The 23,955-nt window shown below is 35.7% G+C and overlaps 1 protein-coding gene and 1 long non-coding RNA gene across 4 annotated transcripts in view; one reads left to right on the top strand and one right to left on the bottom strand.

Moving 5' to 3' along the window:
* Positions 1-5,654: 5,654 nt before the first annotated feature.
* Positions 5,655-23,955, bottom strand: part of PLA2R1 (phospholipase A2 receptor 1) — a 115,816-nt gene continuing 97,515 nt past the window's right edge. For 2 of the 3 annotated variants that reach the window (XM_027130282.1, XM_027130286.1), the window contains 9 exons: positions 23,528-23,645; positions 22,707-22,837; positions 22,187-22,334; positions 18,793-19,031; positions 17,046-17,214; positions 15,044-15,184; positions 13,077-13,193; positions 11,622-11,798; positions 5,656-8,900 (listed from right to left, as the gene is read on the bottom strand). In XM_027130282.1, the coding sequence (XP_026986083.1) occupies positions 8,686-8,900; positions 11,622-11,798; positions 13,077-13,193; positions 15,044-15,184; positions 17,046-17,214; positions 18,793-19,031; positions 22,187-22,334; positions 22,707-22,837; positions 23,528-23,645 (1,455 nt within the window). In that variant the 3' untranslated portion in view covers positions 5,656-8,685. Of the gene's footprint in view, positions 8,901-11,621; positions 11,799-13,076; positions 13,194-15,043; positions 15,185-17,045; positions 17,215-18,792; positions 19,032-22,186; positions 22,335-22,706; positions 22,838-23,527; positions 23,646-23,955 lie in introns of all 3 variants that reach the window. The other variant, XM_027130295.1, reaches the window with a different exon arrangement.
* Positions 23,689-23,955, top strand: part of LOC113632765 (uncharacterized) — a 71,941-nt gene continuing 71,674 nt past the window's right edge. Inside the window, exon 1 of the long non-coding RNA XR_003437942.1 lies at positions 23,689-23,833. This is a non-coding gene — a long non-coding RNA (uncharacterized LOC113632765). The remainder of the gene's footprint in view (positions 23,834-23,955) is intronic.

Genomic DNA, 23,955 nt, shown 5'->3' with positions numbered 1-23,955 from the left:
TCAAATTTTTAATCCCATTCCTCCCTAATCCTTCCAGTGAGTTTTTCCTGATTCTGCCTTCTGTTCTGGGTCTTCCCCTCTAACCAAACTCTATAGAGGTAAGACTCCTGCTGATTCCTACATCTTTTGAGTTGGGTTTCCAGCTCCTGCAAAGCTCCACTGTCAGAGCAGGTGAAGAGTAAAGTTTAAACAACCTCCTGGGGACATGACCTCATAAGTTGGGACTGAAGGAGCTCAGGTTAATTAATGAACTACCGGACAGAAACAGTAATAAAGTCGCAATTTCAGGGTTGGAGGAGGGGCAGAAAAATATGGAAAAGTTCCTTTAATAATTTGCCATATTAAATTCAAAATATTTGGAAAATACTCAGGATAATATATAATGCTTGAATTTAATGTAAATGAGAGACTTAGGAGAAATGAGAAACAGAAAACGGCATTTTATATTAGTTTTAAAAATCAATTTCCATTATTAAATAGAAGCCTGGGAAAAAATTGAAAATGGCGTAGATCAGGATGTCTGTTTTTTGTTTTTTCAAAAAGAAAAAAAAGGTATTGCTACTCATAATTACAAGAAAAGGATGACAATATTTTAAATGAGTAAACTTTGGCCCATCGTGCTCACTTCATGGTGTGAAGAAAACAGCACTTGAATGATTTTTTCCCTTACTTTGTCCTAAATTACAGCAAAGTGCTCTGCAAGAAGCAAGTGCTTGTGTTAATTAACTCTGAGTAAAGAAGGTCACTGGTATACATAGTACTCATTTTGTGGCTTTGGTTACAGATTTTCTTTTGCAATTAGAATTCTTCATTAGGCTTTCTAAACACATGCAGATTTTCACTTTTTTATCTAGCATTTTAGATTTAGGCACGCTGTTACTTTTCTCTAAAAAACTTTAAAATTGCAACAGTACTAATGGAATTGACTTAAGAAATAAAACATATGGTTCAACATATTTATAAGAACACCTAGAATATGAACCTTTTATATAAGCCTGAATATTATAACTGAATTTTAAAAAGTGCACACACTATTGTACTTCAAATTTTACAACATAAAAGTGAACAAATCCGAGTTTTCGGTCATTTTATGCTGAGTTGTAAACATCAGAGATAAGATTCTGAACGCTGTAAATTCTTGTAAGTAATCCAAGGTACCAAAAGTTTCATCTTTAGAGAACCATGAACAGCTAAGTCAATGTTTCTAAAATAGATATAACTTTTAAGTGTTTATTTCTAATGTTCAATTATAAAACCTTTAGTTTTTTTCAATATAAGCCAATATTTTTATGCCTAAGAATTAAGAGAGCTGTAATGTTAGTTATGTTGCTCATATAACACGTGATATAATATAGACTTTTAAACTGAATTTGTTTATGGAAGTAAATAATAATGCCATGGTATGATCAGCAATGCAGATTTACTCACCCTTTCCATTCCACTCCAGTAATAACTAGGAAGAGCTATAAACAAGTTGGCTTTAAATAGATTTAGCCCTAGTTCAAAGGTAATAATGTTTGCCATTCTTGTGATTGTCTTTTTTCTGAGGATTCAAAAGTTAAGTGTATGCAAATTCGGTACATCTTTTCTTCATTATTGGCCCCAAACTAAAAACTTTCTTTCTAACTCAAAAAGATATCAAAGAAATCTGTTTTATCTAAAATTTTCTACTGTTTAATAGGCACTACTCTCTCTGTCAAGCGTCTTTCTCTACCTGACAGAATTAATCAGTACCCTTTTTTTCTGATTCTTTTCATCTTGTTTATATTTGTATTGCATTATATTACACTTATTATTTACATATTCCTCTTCCTCTGAGACCTCATGAGCACAGAGATGGGGTTTTGTTCATACTGCCACCTCCAGAACCTAGGGCCCTCTCTGGGCCACTGTAGGCTCTCAATAAATGTTTACTGATCAGAATTGCTTATCAATGTTGTAACCACTCAACTCTGCTGTTGTAGCCTAGAAGTGATCATACACAATAAGTGAATGAATGAGGATGGCTGTGTTCCAATAACTTTATTTACAAAGACAGGCAGCAGGCTGGACTTGGCCCTGCCAATTGCTGCTCTTTATCGTTGTTTTGAGGGGTGGAGGAAGAGGGAATAAAGATTCCAACCATGTATAGTAATAATCACCACAAAGTTTCTTATAAATGTTGGCAATAAGAATTTTGTTGGATGTAACATTTTGAAATACCTCCCAATGCTCGTTCCCGAAGAACAAAGAGAAAACTAAGCAAGTTTTGTTTTTTTCCCCTTCTGTACTTTGTCTACCATGAAGACTAAGCCATTAGGTTGTAGTGGATAAGCACAAGTGAGAGAATTAGAAGTGCTGATAAGACACTATGGAGGTGAAATAAAAGAAGAACGTAGAGGCCAGAAAGCAAATAGAAGTAACCGTGGCTGACAAGACCTATGTTTGTCCAAATCCTCCACCGGGTGAGCTGTTATAGACGGATTGAAGAAAAGTTGGGTTTTTCTTCCTTCTCATTTGGGGCAGGAGAAAAGAATGTCATACAGCAGTAGTCCTCAAACATTTTTGCTTGCATACTTCCTAAAAGAATTTTGAAAAAAAATGTATATCGCTTCCTGCCTTTCTAATTTGACATCTAAAATTTTTTATAATTAGGATGCAATTTTCATCAAATTATAATAACATTTAAAAGTAAACACGTCATGTCACCCTTTCAATATATCCAGTGGAATCTAATATCATAGCAGATTTTTAACTTTTTATTTTGAAATAATTTTAGATTTACAGAAAATTTGCCAACACGGTACAGAGAATTCCTATACACCATTCACCCAACTTCCTCTAATGGTACATATATAAACGTAGTACAATCATTAAAACTAAGAAATTAATACTGATACAGTACCACTAACTATAGATTTTAATTTCACATTTTTCCATTATGTGCATTTTCCATTCCAGGATCCAATCCAGGATTCTACCTTGCATTTAGTTGTCATGGCTCCTTATTCTCCTCCAATCTGTGACATTTCCTCAATCTTTCCTTATCTTTCATGACCTGGACACTTATGAAGTCATCAATTATTTTGTGTAATGTTCATCGATTCGGATTTGTCTGATTTTTTTATTGTTAAATTGGGATTATACATTATTTTGTGGTGGATACCAAAAAAGTCGTGTGCCCTTCTCAGGGCATCATTCTAGAGGATACATGATACTGATGTGGCTTATTACTGCTTAAGTTAACCTTGATTACACGATTAAAGAGTTTTCTCCATTGTGAAGTTAGTACTTTCCAGTTGTAATTAATGACTATTTGGGAGGCACTATTTTAAAGCTATGAACATTTCCCGTTTCTCCTTCAACGTTCATCCACGAATTTTAGCACCCACTGGTGGATCTTGCCTGTAACAATGATTACTGTTGTGTTTTCCTAATGGTGATTTTTCTCTCATTCCTTCTACATTTTTAATTGGGATTCTTCTGTAGAAAAGAACTGTTGCTCCTCCCCGATTTACTTATTTATTCATTCATTTATTTATTTACATTAATGTGGATTCATAGATATTTATTCTATGCTTAAAATCCAGTACTATTTTTATTTTGTTTCTCAAAGCGTTCCAGTTTTGGCCATTGGGGACTCCTTCAGGTTAGTCCTATGTCCTTTGGACATGACCCCATCTTTTTGTAAGCATTTCCTTACTTTCTAGCATCACAAGATATTTCAGTTTCATCTTGTATTTTTCCTGCCCCAGACCTGGAATCAACCACTTCACCGAGGAGCTCTCTTTCTTTTGATTGGTGATACCATGATAATTAGAATTCTATCATAGTCTATTTAAAGATAGAAACACACAGAAACAAGCTCTTAGCAGTCAGAGATTCTTGTTTCTTTTTCTGTTTAGTCTTGTATTTCCATTCTAATCTCCACACAATTTTATCCTAATATTTTTATTCTTGAAACTATTTTATTCATTTCCTTGCCATATTTGCCTGTAGTAACATATGTATATAAGTTAAAATTATTTTTAAAAATTTCCCTGTGAACATAGGCAGTGTTATACATTTTCTTCTGTATTGAGTTGCCATTTCAATTACTATCAGCACACAGTTGATCAGACCAACATGAATATATTACAATGCTTAATAAAAAATCAGTATATATAAAACTAAAATGTTATAGGTAATGCATCTCTTAATGAAATGGATGTATCATAGAGGAAAGTAATTAATATTAATTAAAACTTGCTAGAATGAGCCAGGATTCAGCATGAATTCTATTCCCGCACTCCCTTTCTTTTGTAGCTATATGTGCTGAGAAAATCTGGCAGAGATTGCTGGTGCTCACTGTCGTCCATTATCCTCTCCTTCCTGAGCACACTGGGAGACCTCCCAGACTTCCTTGCAGTTGGGATGGACCCTGTGAATAACTCTGGCCAATGATATGTGAGCGGAAGTGCCATGTTGTGTTTCTAGATCCAGAAACTTGAGTTCTCTACTCCTTTTAAAAATGACTGTCAATTTTGCCTGTTACTCTTTCACTTACGGGCACTTTGCTTTACCTGGCATACAAAGTAAGGTTTGGAAAAATAAAATATTGTTAATTTCATCATACTTTTGTTGATACTACTTTTCTATTAAAATGTCTTTATATGAATACATGTTTTAATCAGAACACTGGAGTTGCACATATAATTCATCCAATTGAATGAAAATGTTCATCATAAAACTTAATTGGTAAAGCCAATCTTCATTGTCAAAGAAATGATCCAAATAAGACAATGTTCAAAAAAAGTCTGATTTCATTTTGCAATTCAAATAAGCATGATAATACTCATCCCCAAAGCTCAGTTAGAAATCTAAGATAAATAAAGCGCAAAGTCTTGCCATGAGCTCTTAGCCCAGATAAGGTAACACCTCAGGGTCTTATCAATAGCTGCACTGTCTTTACTTTGCTTTCCCTAGATTTTCTCTCCAGAAATAGTCTCTCATAATAGACAGGGGCTGGATGAGATAAAGTCTCAAAGGAAGGCAGTTATCTTTCCTGCAGTTTTTATATATATATATATACACACACACACACACATACACAATGCATATTTAGACTATCCTAACATGGGGCAAAATAACCCTTTTCTAATCCACCACTTCATCCTTAACAGAAAAATGTATGAAAACAGAGGAAGACGTGAGAATTTACGTGAGAAATTTCACTGACATCATTATTTTGAAATTTTGTCTTTGTCTGGTGCCATGGAGGATTTTACCAAGAGAAGGCATCATCATAATATTTGGAGTAAAAGACATGTCTTTTTTTTTTTTTTTTTTTGAGGTAAAAAAGGACATTTCTGCAAAAAGAGGTGGGAAAGAAGAACCAGCATGACACCTTGATCTCAGGCAAGTCAATTCTAAGAAAGAATATATATAAAGGTTAATGAGTCTGGAAACTGAGCTCCTTAAAAATATTGGGGCTTCCCTGGTGGCGCAGTGGTTGGGAGTGCGCCTGCCGATGCAGGGGACACGGGTTCGTGCCCCGGTCCGGGAAGATCCCACATGCCGCGGAGCAGCTGGGCCCATGAGCCATGGCCGCTGAGCCTGCACGTCCGGAGCCTGTGCTCCGCAATGGGAGAGGCCACAGCAGTGAGAGGCCCGCGTACTGCTAAAAAAAAAAAATATATATATATATATATATATCCATGGCCCTGTATCCCTTGGAAGTCTTTATGTATCCACAGGGTACATATTCTCAATTTAAAGACTGTTAACTTAGAGAATGTATTTCAATAGCCCATGGAAGCTACATAATTAATCGAAGATAGATCTCTAACTTCTTCTGTCAGGCAGAGGTAGGGGACCCACTGAGGCAACCAAGGCCTTAGGAGATGGAGGACCTACTATTTAAGAGGAGCCTGGACCAATAAATAACTGAAGTCTTCCTGCAACCCCATGTTAGTGTGGATGAAAAATAAACCTTTGCTGTGTTAAGCCAATGAGATTTTGGGATTGTTTGGTCCAGTATCAAGCCTCCCCTGACCAAGGGAGTAACTGATAGTGCTGCAGAGGTGACATGGCCTTATTGCCAAGAACTGTAATGTCCAGGTACGGAACTGAATGGGAGTCACAGCCAGGGATAAGGCAATGCCAGGGAAAGCCAGGATGGGGCCAGTCCAAAGAGACTAGACTACAGGTTACACCAAATACAGACTTCATAGAGACGCCAGTAGAATTCCCAGGTGTGGGCCAGACAGCCACCATCAGTGGACATCAGTGGACACCAGATAACACAGACACAGTCAGTTATCACCTACTCCCCACAGTACCACAAGGACACAAGAAGTTCTCATACATCCAACCACCATTTTGAGGAGGGAATGGAAACTCCGGAAGACTGAATGTTTATCTAGTGAGACCATGTAATGCACCCTTGATAGGGGATGGAACTTTCAATAGAAGAAACATTTAAACTGAAAGAAAACTGTTGGAATTGGAAGAGCCCAATATACCTTCAGTTGAAAAAATCCAAGATTTCCTATTACTCAGAGTTATAGGAAATAATTGACTGTTTTCTGGAGGGGGCACATTAATTACGTGTGAATGAGTTTGTGACCCTGCTATTCATGAAATCTAGCTCAGATTAAAAATAGTTGTGGAAGAAAGTTTTTAAAAGTGCACGTATGTGAATAAAACAGTATTTCAGTAATTCCTATTTCTGAAATTTCAGTAATGGGAAGTAGCACATGATCTGTCCATTAGGATGTGGTTCGATACTAAATATCAAAGTACAGAGCACTGACAAGCAATACAGTTTTTTTTTTTTCCTGCAGAACCACTTTACTAATGACATACTTTGTCAAATTTTTATGTGTGACTGACTACTCAACTTCAATATACCTTGACTGGAAGGATAATTGATTAGCAGTTTTTACCAAGTCCACTAAAAAGAACAGAACTTTAATTTCACTTGACAGATTATTAAATTGAGCTTTTATAACATCTGGTTAGTCCAAGCCAATTTTTCCTTTGAGTTATAAATATACAACTGTCACATAATGTAATATCTTAAAAAAAAATAAAGTCCCCAAACAAACAAAATTATGGAAGTAGATTGTCTCAGTGTGTAAACTGCACAGCAGTAGCAAAGAGCTGCTTTTGGAAGCTGTATTAACTGTTTCAGGCTGCAAGGACTTCATTCTTAGGACACGTTCTTCAAATTGTATTTCTAATGATGATAGTTTTCCACTTAGAAACTTATTCATACTTTCTCCCAAGCTCCATCTTGTGACTACTTGTCACCAGTTTTGAGGCAGCTGGTTGTAATAACTAAAATGCACACTCTAGGGAGACTCCCCCAGTTTCTCTCTATCACAGAACCTTACTTAATTTTCATGACCACCTGATATTTTCTTCTTATGCATTTCTTTACTGGTTTACTGTAGGTTTTCCTTCATTCAAAAATAAGTGCTCGCCCCAATACCTCCAATTTCTAGAATGGCTCTTGGTTCTTAACAGGAACTCAGTAAACATTTACGCAATGAGTAAACTTTTGAACATTGATTATGAAGTCCTTTTACTTTATAAGAAATTAATGAAGGAAGATCAAATCCGTGAGTTTTAATTTATGGATAGTATCATACTTTTAACCATTTTTTCCTGACTGCATGAACTAGCCCAATGCAAATGGAGTTGGTTCCCCCAAACCCTAGTTTACTCAATAGAACTCCCCAAATAAACTCCTTTATATAGCAAAGGTATCTAGATTACTGCTGAAGAGTAATTTATTTAGTACTTGTCTTGTTCTGATGAAACTGTAATTCACATCTTTCATTTTTCCCCTTTAAATTCAAGTTACATTTTATATCTTTTGGTTGTTAGGAGTGGTATATATACATTTTATACCTTTAGTCTTTGATAAAGCTTGTGAATTTTAACAGTATTAGGATAACAATAAGTCCCTCTGAGCTTATCTATAAGATTTTTTAACTATCCAACTTTGTCATCATTTAGTAATTGATGATTTTAGGCCACATTGCATGGTTGCTTATGAAATTGTGCTGCTAACCAAGATTTTTACTATTTAAAGAAAGGTTATTTTTCTTCTCCTTTAGTTTGAGAAGTCAGAACTAATAAAAATGAATGTCACCCTAAATACTAGTATAGAGCCCAGAACCTGTGAGTTTTAAGCTTAGAAATTAGTGTTTTCCAAACCCTGCTGTTAAACTGATCAAATTAAAAAACAAACAAGAAACCTCTCAAAAGCCTTTTCTTTTTTCCTCTCTTATACAAGTGTAGGACTTTAAAATTTGTTTTGCTTTTCTCTGCCTCTCTCTTTTAATGGAATGAGTATTGGCAAATGTCTGAATAGATATCAGATTAGTTTTAAAATTCCCAAAAATTTTTGGTAGAAGCATATTAATGCAAAAACTATTATTCACATTGGTTTGAGAGTTTTCATTTGGGAGTTTCTTTTAATAGTTTTTGTTTTCTGAAGAATAGCCATTGTAAAATCTCCCCTTTTAGAGAATAGATCACAGTTCGAGGAAATGAATAAATGAACACCTATCTGATTTGGTTACAATTCAAAACCAGTAATCATTTTAAGAATAATTAAAATGGTGACACGATTCACATTAGAGCGGCATCTGGTCTGTAAAGGAAAGTACTCTTCTTTACTCATTCTCATGGCCGTGGCATCCTCTCACTTCATTATTATTGGTCATTCTTCTCAAGATCAGAAATGAGAATATTTTCTTCTAAATGTACTGTACTAAAGTTGGTTGCAGGATAGTAAGGATTTCCAAACTGTGCAAGTCTCCTGAAGATACCACTATTGTGCTTGTATATGCAGAAGGAAAGTGTGGAAATTGCCAGAATTACTATCAGTGTCACTGCTACTGCAAGGGGTATAATGCTGTGACTTGATCCTGAAAGAAGATGAAAAAAAGAAAACTTCAATGACAAGTAGTAAGATAGATACTGTCACATAGTTACTTTTTTTTTTTTTTTTTTGCGATATGCGGGCCTCTCACTGTTGTGGCCTCTTCCGTTGCGGAGCACAGGCTCCGGACGCGCAGGCTCAGCGGTCATGGCTCACGGGCCCAGCCGCTCCGTGGCATGTGGCATCCTCCCGGACCGGGGCACAAACCCGTGTCCCCTGCATCAGCAGGCGGACTCTCAACCACTGCGCCACCAGGGAAGCCCGTTACTTTCCATTTTACTATTTCTATGAAAAATCAAAACTTTCACTACTGTTCTAAACCTACATTTTCCTGGATCCTCCTTTACTGTGTGAATATCTAAAACCAAATACAAAAAATACTGAGATGAAAATTTCCTTTTAATCAGCAAAGTTATGTCATTGCTTATAGCAGGGCTCAGCAAATAATGGTCCATGGATCAAATCTGGGCACCTGTTTTTACAAATGACGTTTTATTAGAACTCAGCCACACTAATAATGTTTCTATTGTCTATGGCTGCTTTTGTGCTACAAAGGCAGTGTGACAGAAACCATATGACTCCTACAGCCTGAAATATTTACTATTTGGTCCTTTAAAGAGAAGTTTGCTGACCCCTGATTTATAATAATCATTATTAGTGCTCACAAACACATACACTGCTTTTTTTTTTTAAGCTGAAGAATCCCCATCCAGTTTCAGCACGGTGCTGCATTAAAAATATGAGTAAAATATAGTCCCTGCCTGCAAGGAACTCAGTTTTGTTGGGATCTGATGTGGAGTTGGTCCAGCAACGGTAACCTCCCTGGCTTTTTGCAAAGATTAAAAAAATCAGGACCTTCTCACCTTTTAGATCTCAAGAATCTTGGGAAATGGATAATAGCTCCTCCATTCAAAAAGCTAGAGGGTTCCTGTTTGAGGATTTTCTACTGTAAGAATGTATCTTTTCCAAGTAGACTCTATATCAGAGTTTGAACTCTGCTATTTTTGCTCTAAGCAAAGATCCAGAGAAATATGTAGGGAATGACCCAGAGGCAGAGCAGTAAAGGATTTGTGAGTGGAGGAAGTGCCTTAGTGCACTACTTATGCTCATTCACTCTTAAAAGAAATGTCAACATTACCAATAGCAAAAATACACTTTAAAAAAAAAAAAAAACCCTCGATTTTGCAATTTTAAAATAATATTGTATAATTTTGCATAATATTATTGAAAACATGTAGTATTGTGTATGTGTAAAGATACTTTTTAAAGAAAGACTGTTAAACGAGTATTCATTCTCAGGATGGAGGCAGCGGGCAGGTATAGAAGGGGCATATGGAATCAGAAAATGTGGAGTGTAGTTCTCCATGTAGCCTCAGTTTGGACAAGTACGTTTCTCATCTGTAACATGGGAATACTGTATCTGCTTCACTGCCTTGGAAAGTTGCTGTGTAGGATAAAAGAGGTGTCTTATGTAGTACAGGAAGCTTTAAAGTCCTGAACAGACATGAGATGTTTCTGATTTGTTCTTGATAGTCGAATGCTAGCGGTTGCTTGGGCACACTAATAGGTTAGTCATGGTTTCCACACAGAGTTGATATCCACACTTTCAGAGCTTCAAAGTTTGGTTCCCACACCTACCAGTTTTTGCTCTTTATTTCCCAATATCTAATCAGTCACCAAAGCCTGATGATTCTCTTTTCCCATTTCCGCCTTCCCTTTTTTGTTCCCAGTTCTATCACTCAAATTACAACCGTCTCCCTTTACATCAGATGGGTGTGACTCCACTGTTGGTGTCTCTAGAGCATGTAGGTGTCCCCTGCGTCCTTCACCATGGAGTTCAGCTCTTTAGCCCAGCACTTTCTGTGGATGGATCCTACAGTAATACGATTTTATTCCCAACACCACCTAACATGGTCCAGTCTAAGCTCATTCTCAATTTCTGCCTTTAGTCATTCTGGACCTTTTATCCAATATTCCTTTCCTCCTCTATTCTCATTATCTTTTGCGATTCCAAAGACTCATCCCCTCTATGAAGTTGTCTTCAGGAGCCCAGGCCATATCAATCCCTCCTTCTTTGTTAATACCTGCATCTAGAAACTGTTGTGATTACTATAAACACCTTCCCACTGTTAATGATCCTTGTTAATGTCTTCTCTTAGAAAGCTCTATTATTTGCAACGGACTAGAATTTTCTGGCTTATATTTCTAAAATTATTTATAATCACCACAACCTAAGTATGTAGCTCAAGATCAAGTTATATGACTTTTATAGTATATTATGGCCTGCAGTAGAGAATCGCATCTACTTATCCACAACAAGGATACCTAGACCTGAATTATATTTCCTGGGACGAAAGATGGAGCTTAAAATTCTGAGTAGAAGCTGCCAGAATGAGGGTTGCTGGTTTACATTCCCAGCTCTATTTGCTTGAGGTGAACTTTTTTTTTTGCCCATTAAGTTAACAGCTAGGGTGACACAAGAAAGTCATAGTCTTTGATTTGATTTATAATGATTTTTTTCCTTCATGTCAGAGGAAGGAGCTGAAATGTTCTCCGACTTGTTTAATGTAAAACAAGACGACAATGTTAGGATCTATCTGAATACTCTCTGAATACTTAGATTTTAAAAGCTTTAAGTGCTAAGGAGGTGGGTCAACTTTAGTCAAGGTAGAAGCAAAATGAAGATTTACTTTCTAACTTTACCCACCTGCTTCCATTTTACATATAAATCCTTTTTTGTCTTGACATGAGGATAACTGCCACACTCCTTCGGGAATCCTCAGGGCAACACACAGATGGGGTTTGACGTGGTCCATCTCTGGCTTCCTAATACCCCAGTTTGACTGGTCTGCCAGAGTTCCATCAAACCACTTTATGGTTTCATCTGTGGAAAAAATGCTAACATGAATTATGTGCATGGTATCAAACATACTAAGTCTGGAATGAACCTTAAAAAGCAGCCCCTAAATTTAATGAGACTCTCTCCTTATCTGATGCACTAACAGTCATGAACTCAACATCAAAAGGTAGGTATAAGTGAAATTGCCTTGTGAACAACTCTCTTTATTTTAGATATATTGTTCTAATTTAGTTCATTCAAGATATCATGTTTCTTAATGTAACAGTTTGAATTTGAAATATTCCCTATCATTACAAACAATTTAAAGAAATCATTTAAAGTCCTAACAGCTATATCATTACAAAGTAGATCACTTTCTAAAAGAATTTTACAGTGAGCTTCTTTTTTGTTGTAAAGTGCCCCTTAAAATTTATTAGATTTATAGATAGAATAATAAAATTTGTAGTTTGAACTTAAAAGCTTAAAGAAAAAAAAACTTCATTACTTCAGTATATTGAATATCTTAGAAATCAAGTAGTTGCAAACAGTCCTTTATGAGCACAGAGTACAATGAGCTTCTTTAAAAAGCAAGCCAGTGGTATACCAAGGGGTGGGGGCAGTGGTAGAATCCATCCATGTGTAGGTGATAAGGATTTAAAACAAACAATAAAACTAAGCATAAGTCAGTCAGCTTTTTATTATCACCCTGTGCTAGAAGTTTTAAGCAATGTCGGTGATTGAAATACTCTTCCTTGCCAGCATGGACCCATCCTCTACCTTGGTACACCACTGTAACAAGTTCTCTATACCAGTTAAAGTAATTTTCTTTACAAGTACTTTCAACAACCATCAGTTACATAAAGAAAAGAGTAGCATGCTCTCATCTGATTACAAACTCTGGTTTTTATGAGTAGCAAATAACAGTTCTACTAGCACTATTTATCACTGAAATATTTCCATAACTCTGTTGTGCTCTTATAACATTTAGAAACCTGGGGTATTTTCAAGTAAATATGGTTTGGTGTCTATGACTAAGTCTGTGAACACAAAGTTCCAGCCAAGCATCTTCATAATGCAAGATTAAGTATAAGATAAACTTGTTTGTTTTCATTTTTGGTTTTCTGGGATTATTTCAAAGGGCAAGAAGGTATAAAAAGGGGTTAGCAATGATGTCTTTGGAAGACATGACTTTAGGATTTATGATATTTTTTTAAACAGCAATGTATCCAAGGAAAGTTTTCTGGTTTGCAGATGCCATTTCCATCAACCTTGACCATTGTGTATTTATTTATGCCCTCTCCTCTTCTCTACCCAGTCACTTACTGTCACCATCAAATTGAGCATTCAGCCAAACCATCTTGACAGAAGAACTGAAAGCTAAAAGCTGGTCTAGGAGAAATGAATTTTCAGCTTCATCTTTGATTGTTAAAAGATTAGCTCCTATAAAAGAGACAAACAGCAAATGAATAACTATTTGTGTTTACATGTAAATACAATTAAAATAATGTCTTCTATACCATAATTCATAAAGCTCAGGCTTTGATGCATGTAAATCAATGAAGTTAGAACACTCCTTCACACACCATACACAAAAATAAACTCAAAATGGTTTAAAGATTTAATATAAAACATGACACTATAAAACTCCTAGAAGAGAATGTAGGGAAAATATTCTCTGACATAAATCATAGCAATGTCTTCTTAGGTCAGTCTCCCAAAGCAGAAGAGATAAAAGCAAAAGTAAACAAATGAGACCTAATTAAACTTATAAATTTTGCACAAACAAAACGAAAAGACAACCTATGGAATGGGAGAAAATATTTGGAAACAGTGTGACCAGCAAGGGCTTGGTTTCCAAAATATACAAACAGCTCATATAGCTCAATATCAAAAAAAACACAACCCAGTCAAAAAATAGACGGGAGACCTAATTAGACATTTCTCCGAAGAAGACATACAGCTGACCAACAGGCACATGAAAAGATGCTCAACGTTGCTAATTATTAGAGAAATGTAAATCAAAATTATACTGAGATATCATCTCAATAATATCGAGATGCTATCCAGTCAGAATTGCCATCATCAAAAAGTCTACAAATAGTAAATGCTGGAGAGGGTGTGGAAAAAAGGGAACCCTCCTACACTGTTGGTGGGAATGTGAATTTGTGCAGCCACTATGGAGAACAGTATGGAGGTTCCTTAAAAAATGAAAAATAGAGTTACCATATGATCCTGCAATTCCATTCCTGGACATATATCCAGAAAAGGTGAAAACTCTTAATTTGAAAAGATACAGGCACCCCAACGTTCATAGCAGCACTATTTACAATAGCCAAGACATGGAAGCAAACTAAAGTGTCCATCGACAGATGAATGGATAAAGAAGATATGGTATATATACACAATAGAATATTGGCCATAAAGAAGAATGAAATAATGCCATTTGCAGCAACATGGATGGACCTAGGGATTATCATACTGAGTGAAGTAAGGCAGACAGAGAAAGACAAATATCATATGATATCATTTATATGTGGAATCTAAAAAAATGAAACAAATGAACTTATTTACAAAACAGAAACAGATTCACAGACATAGAAAACAAACTTATGGTTACCAAAGGGGAAAGTTGGGGGAGGCATAAGATAGGAGCTTGGGATTAACAGATACATACTACTATGTATAAAATAGATAAACAACAAGGTCCTTCTGTGTTGCACAGGGAACTATATTCAATATCTTATAATATCCTATAATGGAAAGGAATCTGAAAAAGAATATATATCTATATATCTAACTATCTGTCTATCCATATCTGAATCACTTTGCTGTACACCAGAAACTAACACATTGTAAATCAACTATACTTCAATAAAAAAATTAAAAAGCTCAGGCTTTGAAAAGTGAAAATTTCCATTGTTAATACGTAATTTTTGACTAGAATTTTAAAAGTAGTATGACATTTATTAAAAGATACAAGCTTGTACTTAAAGAATAGAATATTAATTTTCAGGAACATTAAAGATTCATAATTCAAATTCATTCAAAGGGAACACTTTTTTGGGCAAGTGCAGTATCCTGAGATATTGTCTTGGGTTTTTAATTGTATGCTGGACATTGGACATTTTAGCCATCCCCCAAACAAGCAAATTCAATAATATTTACTTTTTCAATTGTTTTTGTTGCCTCTAAAATCACTAAATAATCAGACAAATGAAGAAAACTACATTGTTTACTGAAATGTCAAGAAGGAACACATTGAAAGCATTTTACCACAACAAAAGAATTACCTTCCTTTTTGCAAAATTCGTGAGCAGCCTCAAAACTCGTACTGTCTAAGACGGTAGAAAAACTGTAGCAATTACTTTTGAATTTTATCCAGGGAATAGATGTTTCTGAGCACAACTCTGGGTATCCAAATGGTCTTGTTTCTATGAACAAAATGAGTTATGATTTCAGGGTGGTGACTGGGTTCACTTATTGAGATAAACATTGCATTACATTCTATGAAAGACCAAGATAAATATATGTAATGAGATTTTCATGATAATACTCTGAAAGAGTGGGTTTAATGTAAATGATTACAAAACTGGAATGGCTTATAGCATGTCTGGCAGAAATAATCTTTTCCTACACATAACAGGGTATATTAATGCATAGCTTCATAGGTTTAGTTTGGGTGTTATCTTTAATATTTACAATTAGTGTCCTAAAGGTTGGAAAAACTGGGGGATGTGATTCAGAGAAATACTGGCAGCTGAATGAAGTTGGTAAAAGACACTTCCAAATGCACAGAATGTGTTCCATTCGGTGCTGAAGATTTAGTAAATCCTTACCTGCTAGTCAACTTAGAGAAAATAAAGCATTCAATAAAGTAACATATCATAACATAACATAACATTAGTATAACATAATATATCATAACATAACATAGTATAACATATCATAACATAACATAACATAACATAAGAAATCATATCATAACAACATATCATATCATGACATAACATAACACAACACATAACTAAGGGGAATTGGGGGAAGTCTTTGTTTCAGAGGGCAAGCATGAGAGTCAGACGCACCCACACTGAGATCCTAGGTGCATGGCTGTGGGTATGTTACCTATCTTCCACACACTCCCACACACGTAAAAGAGAGCTAACAATAACATCTTTCTTACAACTTAAGAAGTTAGGTGAGCTAGTGCCTGTCACTTAAGCACTCAATAAATGTAGCGTTATTAAAAAAAGAAGGATAACTTCATGGTGTTTTAGAAGGAGAATTAGCTTTCCCAATACATATGGCTATCATTTATATTTTTGTCCTGAATTGTTTTGAGCTGAACTTACATAATATATGTGCTATTTGACTTATAGTATCCAGAGAGTAAGTAAATACATGCACACTTACTAAATGAGAGATTTAAAAAGAAACCAGTTAGTGTTAAGGAAATTTCTTTTTGTACACCATAGCAATCAAAGGAAAGGGGACCTGATTTAATGGGATAAACATGATATCAGAGATCAAGGAAACTTGGCTTCTGCTCCTGGTGCTGTTGACAGACATCTGTGAGATCTTCAGGAAGCTATTTAATGTTCTGAGTTTAAGTTTCATCTTTAAAATAATGCTCATCTGGTTGGGCGAGGTGAACATTCAGTGTAATGAGATACTATTATCATTACTGTCATGTTTTATATATACATATATAATATAAATACAAATATTATTACCATAATGGTGATGATGATGCTCTAGAATCCTATTAATCTTTGACTTAAACATAAATCTTCAGTGGTATTCAAGGTCCTCCACACATGCTCCTAACCTACGTTTCTAACCTGATTTCCTACCTCTCTCTTACCAAAATCCTGCCATGCAGGAAAATCCCAACACCAGCTTTGCTCAGCTAGATGCCCAGTCCTTTCTTCCTCCCATGTCTGCCCAAGCTTTTCTGCTCAGAATGCCTCTCCATGTCCCATCATTTCCTGATCACACCCATTCTTCAAGACCAATCTCCACAGTCCTGTCCTTCAAGAAGGCTTTTTGCTTTTCCCCGAGTGGATCTGATGTGTCCATTTTCTTGCTAACCCCCCACAGCACTTGCTATGGCTCTTATATCATTTGGTAGCCCTGCCTCATGTAACACTTATTTGTACATCACCTACCAGACCGAATACTTCTCGAGGGCAGATACTTCTTACTACTTTCCCTCACAGCTCTTGCTTAGCACAGTGCCTTGCATACAGTAGGTTCACAGTATGTATTTCTTGAGTTGAATAGAATTGAACCTACCTGTGGGCACATGACAAATGGCTCCTTGCAGGTATGACTCACAGGCTGTGCTACTCCAGTGTCCACTGGTGTCGGCGAAAACACAGTCACCCAGGAAGGATGACTCATCGTCTTTCCAAAAAGTGAAGGAGGATTTGGTGCCATCTGACCAGTCAAAATGAAGACCATTCTGTGGAGGGAAACTGAGCCATCATTTCCTTGCCATGAATGCTGGCAACGTCACCCAATGCTGTCTGAGCAGCTCTCACTTCATGCGTGGATTTATATTTCCACATCTAGACTTATATTTCAGGAAGTCTAGGACAGCATGTGGAAATGGCCTGACAAAAAGGACTATCTGCCATAAGCAGTATCTTCTTTAGTTTTGGGGAATCCTTGGTTCCCTCCCACCATAATTTCCTGGTAAGCAATCAGAGTGAAGTTGAATCAATATCTTGTTCTTAACACCGAAATAAATTTAAGATTGATCAAAGATTCATACATATAATTGAAAACATAAAAGTGCTAAAGAAAACTTGGCTAAATATTTTATACTCTCGACATGGGAAAAATCTTTCCGAGTCTGATAAAAAAAATCCAGAGGCCATAGAGCAAAATTGACTACATAAAGTTAAAAATTCTGTAATACAAAAATACAATAAACAGCCATGAAATACCATCCTTTCACCTATCCTACTGGCAAGGATTAAAATTTTGACATACCCAGTGTTGGCAAGGATGTGAAAAAACTAGATGCTATCATACACTGTTGTTAGCATGTAAATTGGCACAAAATTTTAGAGGGCAATCTGGCACCATCCTTTGTTAAAATTTATAAAGGGTACTTAGCAACTTCATTCCTGGGGATTTATCCTACTTGTACAAGGATATTTGTTGTGCATTGTTTGGAGTTGTGAAAACTGGGAAGAACCCAAATGTCCATTCACATGAGAATGATTTAATAAATTGTGGTATATCCATATATGCTGCTGTCTCAAAGAATGTATTAGATTTTTATGAGCTGACATAGAAAGCTGAACAACGTATATTAAATTAAAAGCAAGCTTAAGGACATTATCTATAGTATGAGCTCATTTATATCTTAAAAAAATATACATACTAATCCATTACATGTGTATATATATGCATACCCAGAAACTTTCTAAATGACACACAAGAAACTGTTTACGGTGATTAACTTTGAGGAGTAGAACTAGAGGTCAGGATAGAATAGATTTACTTTTCGCTATTTGAGTGTGTAATACTTTTGTTTAAAAAAAATTAAAAATATTACTTTCCAAACAATTTCCCTAGAGGGGGAAAATAACGCACATGTTAAATTCCAAGGGGTACTGAATTAATTAATAACCGGATTTCTACGCAGGAAGCATGATTCATTTTTCTTGGGGATTCTTTAAAGGCAACATATTACCCAAACGCAGGTGCTTGAGTTCAGTATGTATTCCAGTGCACATATAAGTCAGTATCCTGAAATTTTTCAAACATCTTCAGAGAAGCTTTGAAGGGCATGAATTTCCAGAAATTAGGCAAGTAGATGTTTACCCTAAAAAGGGACACCTTTTGTAGTTATATGCTGCTCATGAGGTTGGTCAGTAGTTATTGTATAATCCAATTACCTAAATGTTACATTTACTGTTATTTCATGGCTTTTTTTTTTTCTGTGCTGATTTCAGTGGCTATATCACTAAGGATGTAGATATGAAACTTAATTATGCAAGGATTGTCCAAGGGATTTTAGGACACCTACATCTTCAGTGAACAGTCCAATCCAGTGGGCATGTCCTAGCCGGTTGAGGATAACAGTGAGGAAAGACTGGTGGTACTGGTCTGTAATGCTGACCAGCTCTGCTCCGTGCATCAGGCAGGTTTTTAGTGCTGTATACCAAGTCATATTTGCATTAATTATTTTGTAAGTTCTGTTTCCGTATTCTAAGGTATTGGGGATTGGGTACATATCAGATGTATTTATACTGTGTCCAGAAGTATCTAGAAAAAGAACAATAAAAATTATTTGTAGAACCTGGATGAGAAGGGGGCGGCAAAGCTTAGCATGGATCCCTGTACAATGATCCATGCTGTCGTTAACATCAGAGTTTTTCTTCCCAGAATTGACTATTTCAAACTGAAGACAATACCTGTAAGCATAGGTGATACTAAAGAATGAAAACACTTAGGAAATTTAATGAATGAGTTTTAAATATATATAAACATATATTGAATCATTTCTAGATTTCCCAGTTTTGACAATCCCTTGTCAAACTGACCACTTTTTGGTGGAACTGATAGGATCTCCTTAGGCAAGCTTACTTCTACTAGGTACACTCAGCCTAACGCATGCCGCTGGCAGAACTTAATACTTACTAACAGAATATTAACATATATAATGTAGTCAAACACTGCTTTGCAAACACAATTTACAAGTGCATATTCTCAAATATAATACTTTATTAAACTTTTGGGACTGTATGATAGTTGCTATCATGTTTAATGCTAACATGTATAATTTCTAAAGAGAAGTTAAAAAATAAGTTAATGCTTAGAAATACATACAGTTCTTAGAAACCATTACTATTAATATGTCACCTATCAGAGTCAAGATTTATAAATTAAAAGACAAGGTTTTCCCACACATGATCATTGGTGCTTTGTATAAATGAGTGGCTGTGATCAAGTGAGAACCAAGCTCATGTGTTACATAGAGATGTTTCCTCTTTACTAAGTACATTTGCCTTTTTGTTCTGTACTATCTTTAGGCCGAGTTTAGGCATCCTATAACACACAAAAAAGGTAAGCATTTCTCAACTGTCTGATCCAAGGTGGCTGGGATTTCTCTCTGTATACTGGTTTTTATCACGTTTGGGGTTGAAAAGGAGCATGGTGGATAGGTCCAAAGACCTGGGACTCGATCGCAGTCCTGACCCTAAATGGCCAAATTAGTTAATCTCTCTAAACTTTAAATTTCTGCTCTGTAAGAGATTACTAAAGCCTTCGTTAGAGGCGTGTGGGTAAAATTCAAGGAGATATGTACATAGAGCACCTACTGTAGGATGTGGAACACAGCAGGCACTCAATAAATGCTGCTTCTTGCTCTCCTCTCCTCTTCTTGTCACACTCTCCCAAATAAAAATGGCAGGGTGAGGCTTTGACTTTTCCTGAAACTGTTACCTCAGTATAGCAGTAGTACATATTGTAAAACCAAAGTAAAATTAATCTATTCACCAATTAAATTTTGATGGACCACACTTTCATCATCTGTTTTTCTTTGTAGAAGTCTGTTTGCCAGCTGATGTACCAAGACTAAATGTTATTTATACAAAACCAACATAATACCAAAGTAGCCATTTAAAAATGATAACAATTATTAAAATTAAAGTAACTGAAATTCTTTGTATGTGTGACCCAAATACCAATTTAACTGGTTTTCCCCACTAAGACATGCCCCTGTATTTTCACATATATGAGTTTCTCCCTATGTTATTGATTTCATCAAGTTTCAAAACATAAGTGATTTTGAGCACTATGATTTTGCCATCTGCTGCCCTGAGAAAGATCCACTGGAAACCAAGTTCAAAATTGGGGGTCTTGACTTTGCCCTTGTCTCTCTTTTTATTCAGATATCTTTATTCTTTCAGGCAGATCAAAGACTTTAGGTTCGAAACCCAATGTAAACACATACTCACATGGCACACAAAGAAGAGGAGTCAGAATTTGGATATTCACTGTAGACTACAAGAACTTGTGTAGTTGAATAACAATATAATAGAAACAATAATAACAAAAGCAACAACTGTTTGTTAAACACATGCTAGGAACTTGCTAAGCATTGTATATATGTAGAGTCTGTGAGATAGTTATTATTCCATTTTACAGATGCAGAAATCAAGGTTCAGAGAAGATAAGAAACTTGACTGACAGTTTATTTATAGAGGTGGAATAGGAACCCAGGTGGGATTTGAACTCCACCACCACTGCTCTATACTATCTCCAAAAGAACATAAACATTGTTAGTCCCAAAAATATCAAAGAGAGAAAGTGGTCAGAGAGTACATTTCAAGAAGAGATCAACATCAAGGTCCTAGAATAGAATCATTGTATTTGAGAGAACTTGAGTATGTTACTTATTTTTCCTAAGCCTCAAGTTCCTCATCTGTAAAATGCGGAGACTTTTACCTACTTCATAGAAGTGTCGGGAGGACTTTATGACACAATACTTATAAAAAGCAAGGCACAGTGCCAGGCGCATCATAAGTGTACAAGTAGTGACGTATTGATGTTATTTCTTTTCTGACGAGACTCTGCTCTTCTTATAATACTCTTGCTATAGCTGATCTGGTATCTTTCAGTTCCTGACCACTACCATGCTAAAGTGATAACTGTGAACTAGGAAAGAGGATTTCTCTGGAACGGCTTTTCTGAGGATGGGTTGATACTTAGTATCATCAAAGAGTTCACATGTATGCAACACTGAGAGGTATAATTCATATTCCAAGTAAGCATAGGTAGCCTAGGCTGCCTGGAATTCCACACAGCTCCAGACACAAATTATGGCCTTCTAGGGAAGCCTGTGACTCAGTAAAGGCATGAGATGTGAGCTGTTGTTGTTGTTGTTTTTATTTTTGTTACTCAAGGTCACTTACAGTGCATTCACATTGTTCATGCCCCCACTGGCTACCTGTAATACTATAGCTTTGGTATTTCATACCAGAAGTCGTTGGGGGTTCTGATATCTAGAAACGTGCTGTTTGCCATATTTAGCCACAGAGACCATTTTAGGGTTCCAAGAAAGGAGTAAGTATTGAGTTGGTTTATTTCCTTGACTCTCTTCCAACATATTTTCAGTGTCTTTTTTAAAATATCTGAACAGACACATAATCCTAGAACAAGCAGTAAAGCCTTTTAATATGACCAAGATGGATGCATAAACTTGGTCGTCACTCAAGTGGTCTCTGGAGTCCTTAGAACCCCACTAGGGGGCACAACCCTGAGGTAGTGGAGATTAAGTGACCATATATATGTAAAGCTTAAAAAATAAGTGCTGGCACTTAGCTATGAAACTATCATTTATACAGTGTGTAAAACAAATGTGGAAGAGAAGAGTGGGCCATGGAAATGAAAGGAATAAAAAAACAAATATTTCTTACCCTGCATTTTTTCACAAACAAACCCATAGCCTTCTTCTCTACAGTCTTCAAAATACCATTTTCCAGTGAAGTGAAAATTAGGATTATTTGACAGCAAGGCACAGAGAGGAATGCGTTTTTGAACTTCGGTGGTGTTATGACTTGGAATCTTCAAAAGAATACATGTTTTTTTTAAAAATGGTAACATATAACGTTATTATAACGTTGATATTTTTATTAAGGACATAATTTTAAAAATTCAAACACTGTTATTCCTTTATTTGCATTTAATAAACCTGTTCACAAATCAGTTCATAACCCACAAAATAAATAATTATTGTGATGAGTAAAGAAATTATATTCATGGAACACATGACAATTATATGAAATTACATTATTAAAAATTAATATATTAACAACCAACTAATAAAAATTTATGCCTACGAAATATAGGAAGTAAAAAAAGAAAAACTTCAGTAAACAAGTCTCAAATAGGATCTCTTGCTAAAATGATTTCTAAAAAATAAATCTTAAAACTTACATTTACTATATCAAATGGGGACCAATTAGAATATGACACGGGCCTTCCATTTAGCCATTTTTCGTAATCATCATTTTGTAACCCTATCCACACATTAGTGGTGTGGCCAAAAAGATTCATAGTAATGAAAGCTGAAAAATAAGAATACATTATCAAATTTAATACCATATAAACCATTTGGGTAATCATCAAATTCTGTTTATAGCTATGATTTTATTTAAATGATAGCAAAACTTAATTACGAATCAACTGTAGGAATTTGTTACTTTGTCCTTATTAAGATGATGCCGTCTCTGTCACTTTTGTTCAGTTTAAATTGACAGCAATTAGCTGGCTAAGCCTGGGATTTCATCATATCATTAGTAAAACAATTTCCAGTGTTCATTCAATGCCTTTCTAAACAAAAGAGGGTTTATCCATTATACTTAACTAAAGTATACGATTATTGCCTAAATAGCAAATGAAAGTGTGTAGGTAAGTCTAAAGGGATCTAAAAAATTATACCATGCAATTATAATCGACTATACCTCAGATTATTTTAGCCATTTTGAAATGCCGATCATAAATATATCCTTATTCTTTCCACCACGCCTGGTGAGACAAAAGGCTCCCCAAAATCAGCAGTTTGTAAACAATGGAGTGTACTAACTTTTACAGATGTCATGATATAAACCTTATAGGTCAGACTGAAAACTTACGTGTCACCAGCAATATAACACTTAAAATGTTGATTTGGAAATGTTAGTATTTTGGAGGACTATTTTAACAGACGCTTGAATAAAAATGGTGATTTTTGCCTGATTGAACATTGAGTACTCTACCTTGTTCCACCTCATTTTCAATGGCGACAAGTGTCCCCCCTTCTTCAACACAAAAATCTTGAGCAGATGTCCAGTTCTTCCAATCGCTTGGGTCCTTGGGGATTTTCATCAAAAGGCACTATAAAAATGTCCAAAAAAGCATTCATTTCCATATTTTCCTAAATGAATTAAAAGTTTCCTAAAGATACTGAGGACCAGCTTTGAAAATTTTTTATAATTTTCTTGCACAGAAATGACTCTTTTTTTTTTTTCCCCCCCAGCTGCTCCAGAGGTGTGAAAGAAAAACAAAGAGGACCAGCTTTCAGGGTGAGTCAGTGCCTTTTGTACATTTGCATCGGGTGGGAACAGAGGATGCAGGATGTCAGAACGATGTCTTCAGCTTGAGGAAAAATAGCATTCCTTTTAAAAAGGAGCCAGCCTGACTGCAG

This window comes from Aethalodelphis obliquidens, unplaced genomic scaffold (genome assembly GCF_003676395.1).
Source record: "Aethalodelphis obliquidens isolate GAN/ISIS:26980383/991018 unplaced genomic scaffold, ASM367639v1 scaffold2, whole genome shotgun sequence".
NCBI classification, from domain to species: domain Eukaryota; kingdom Metazoa; phylum Chordata; class Mammalia; order Artiodactyla; family Delphinidae; genus Aethalodelphis; species Aethalodelphis obliquidens.
This window is presented reverse-complemented; position numbering and strand designations above follow the sequence as displayed.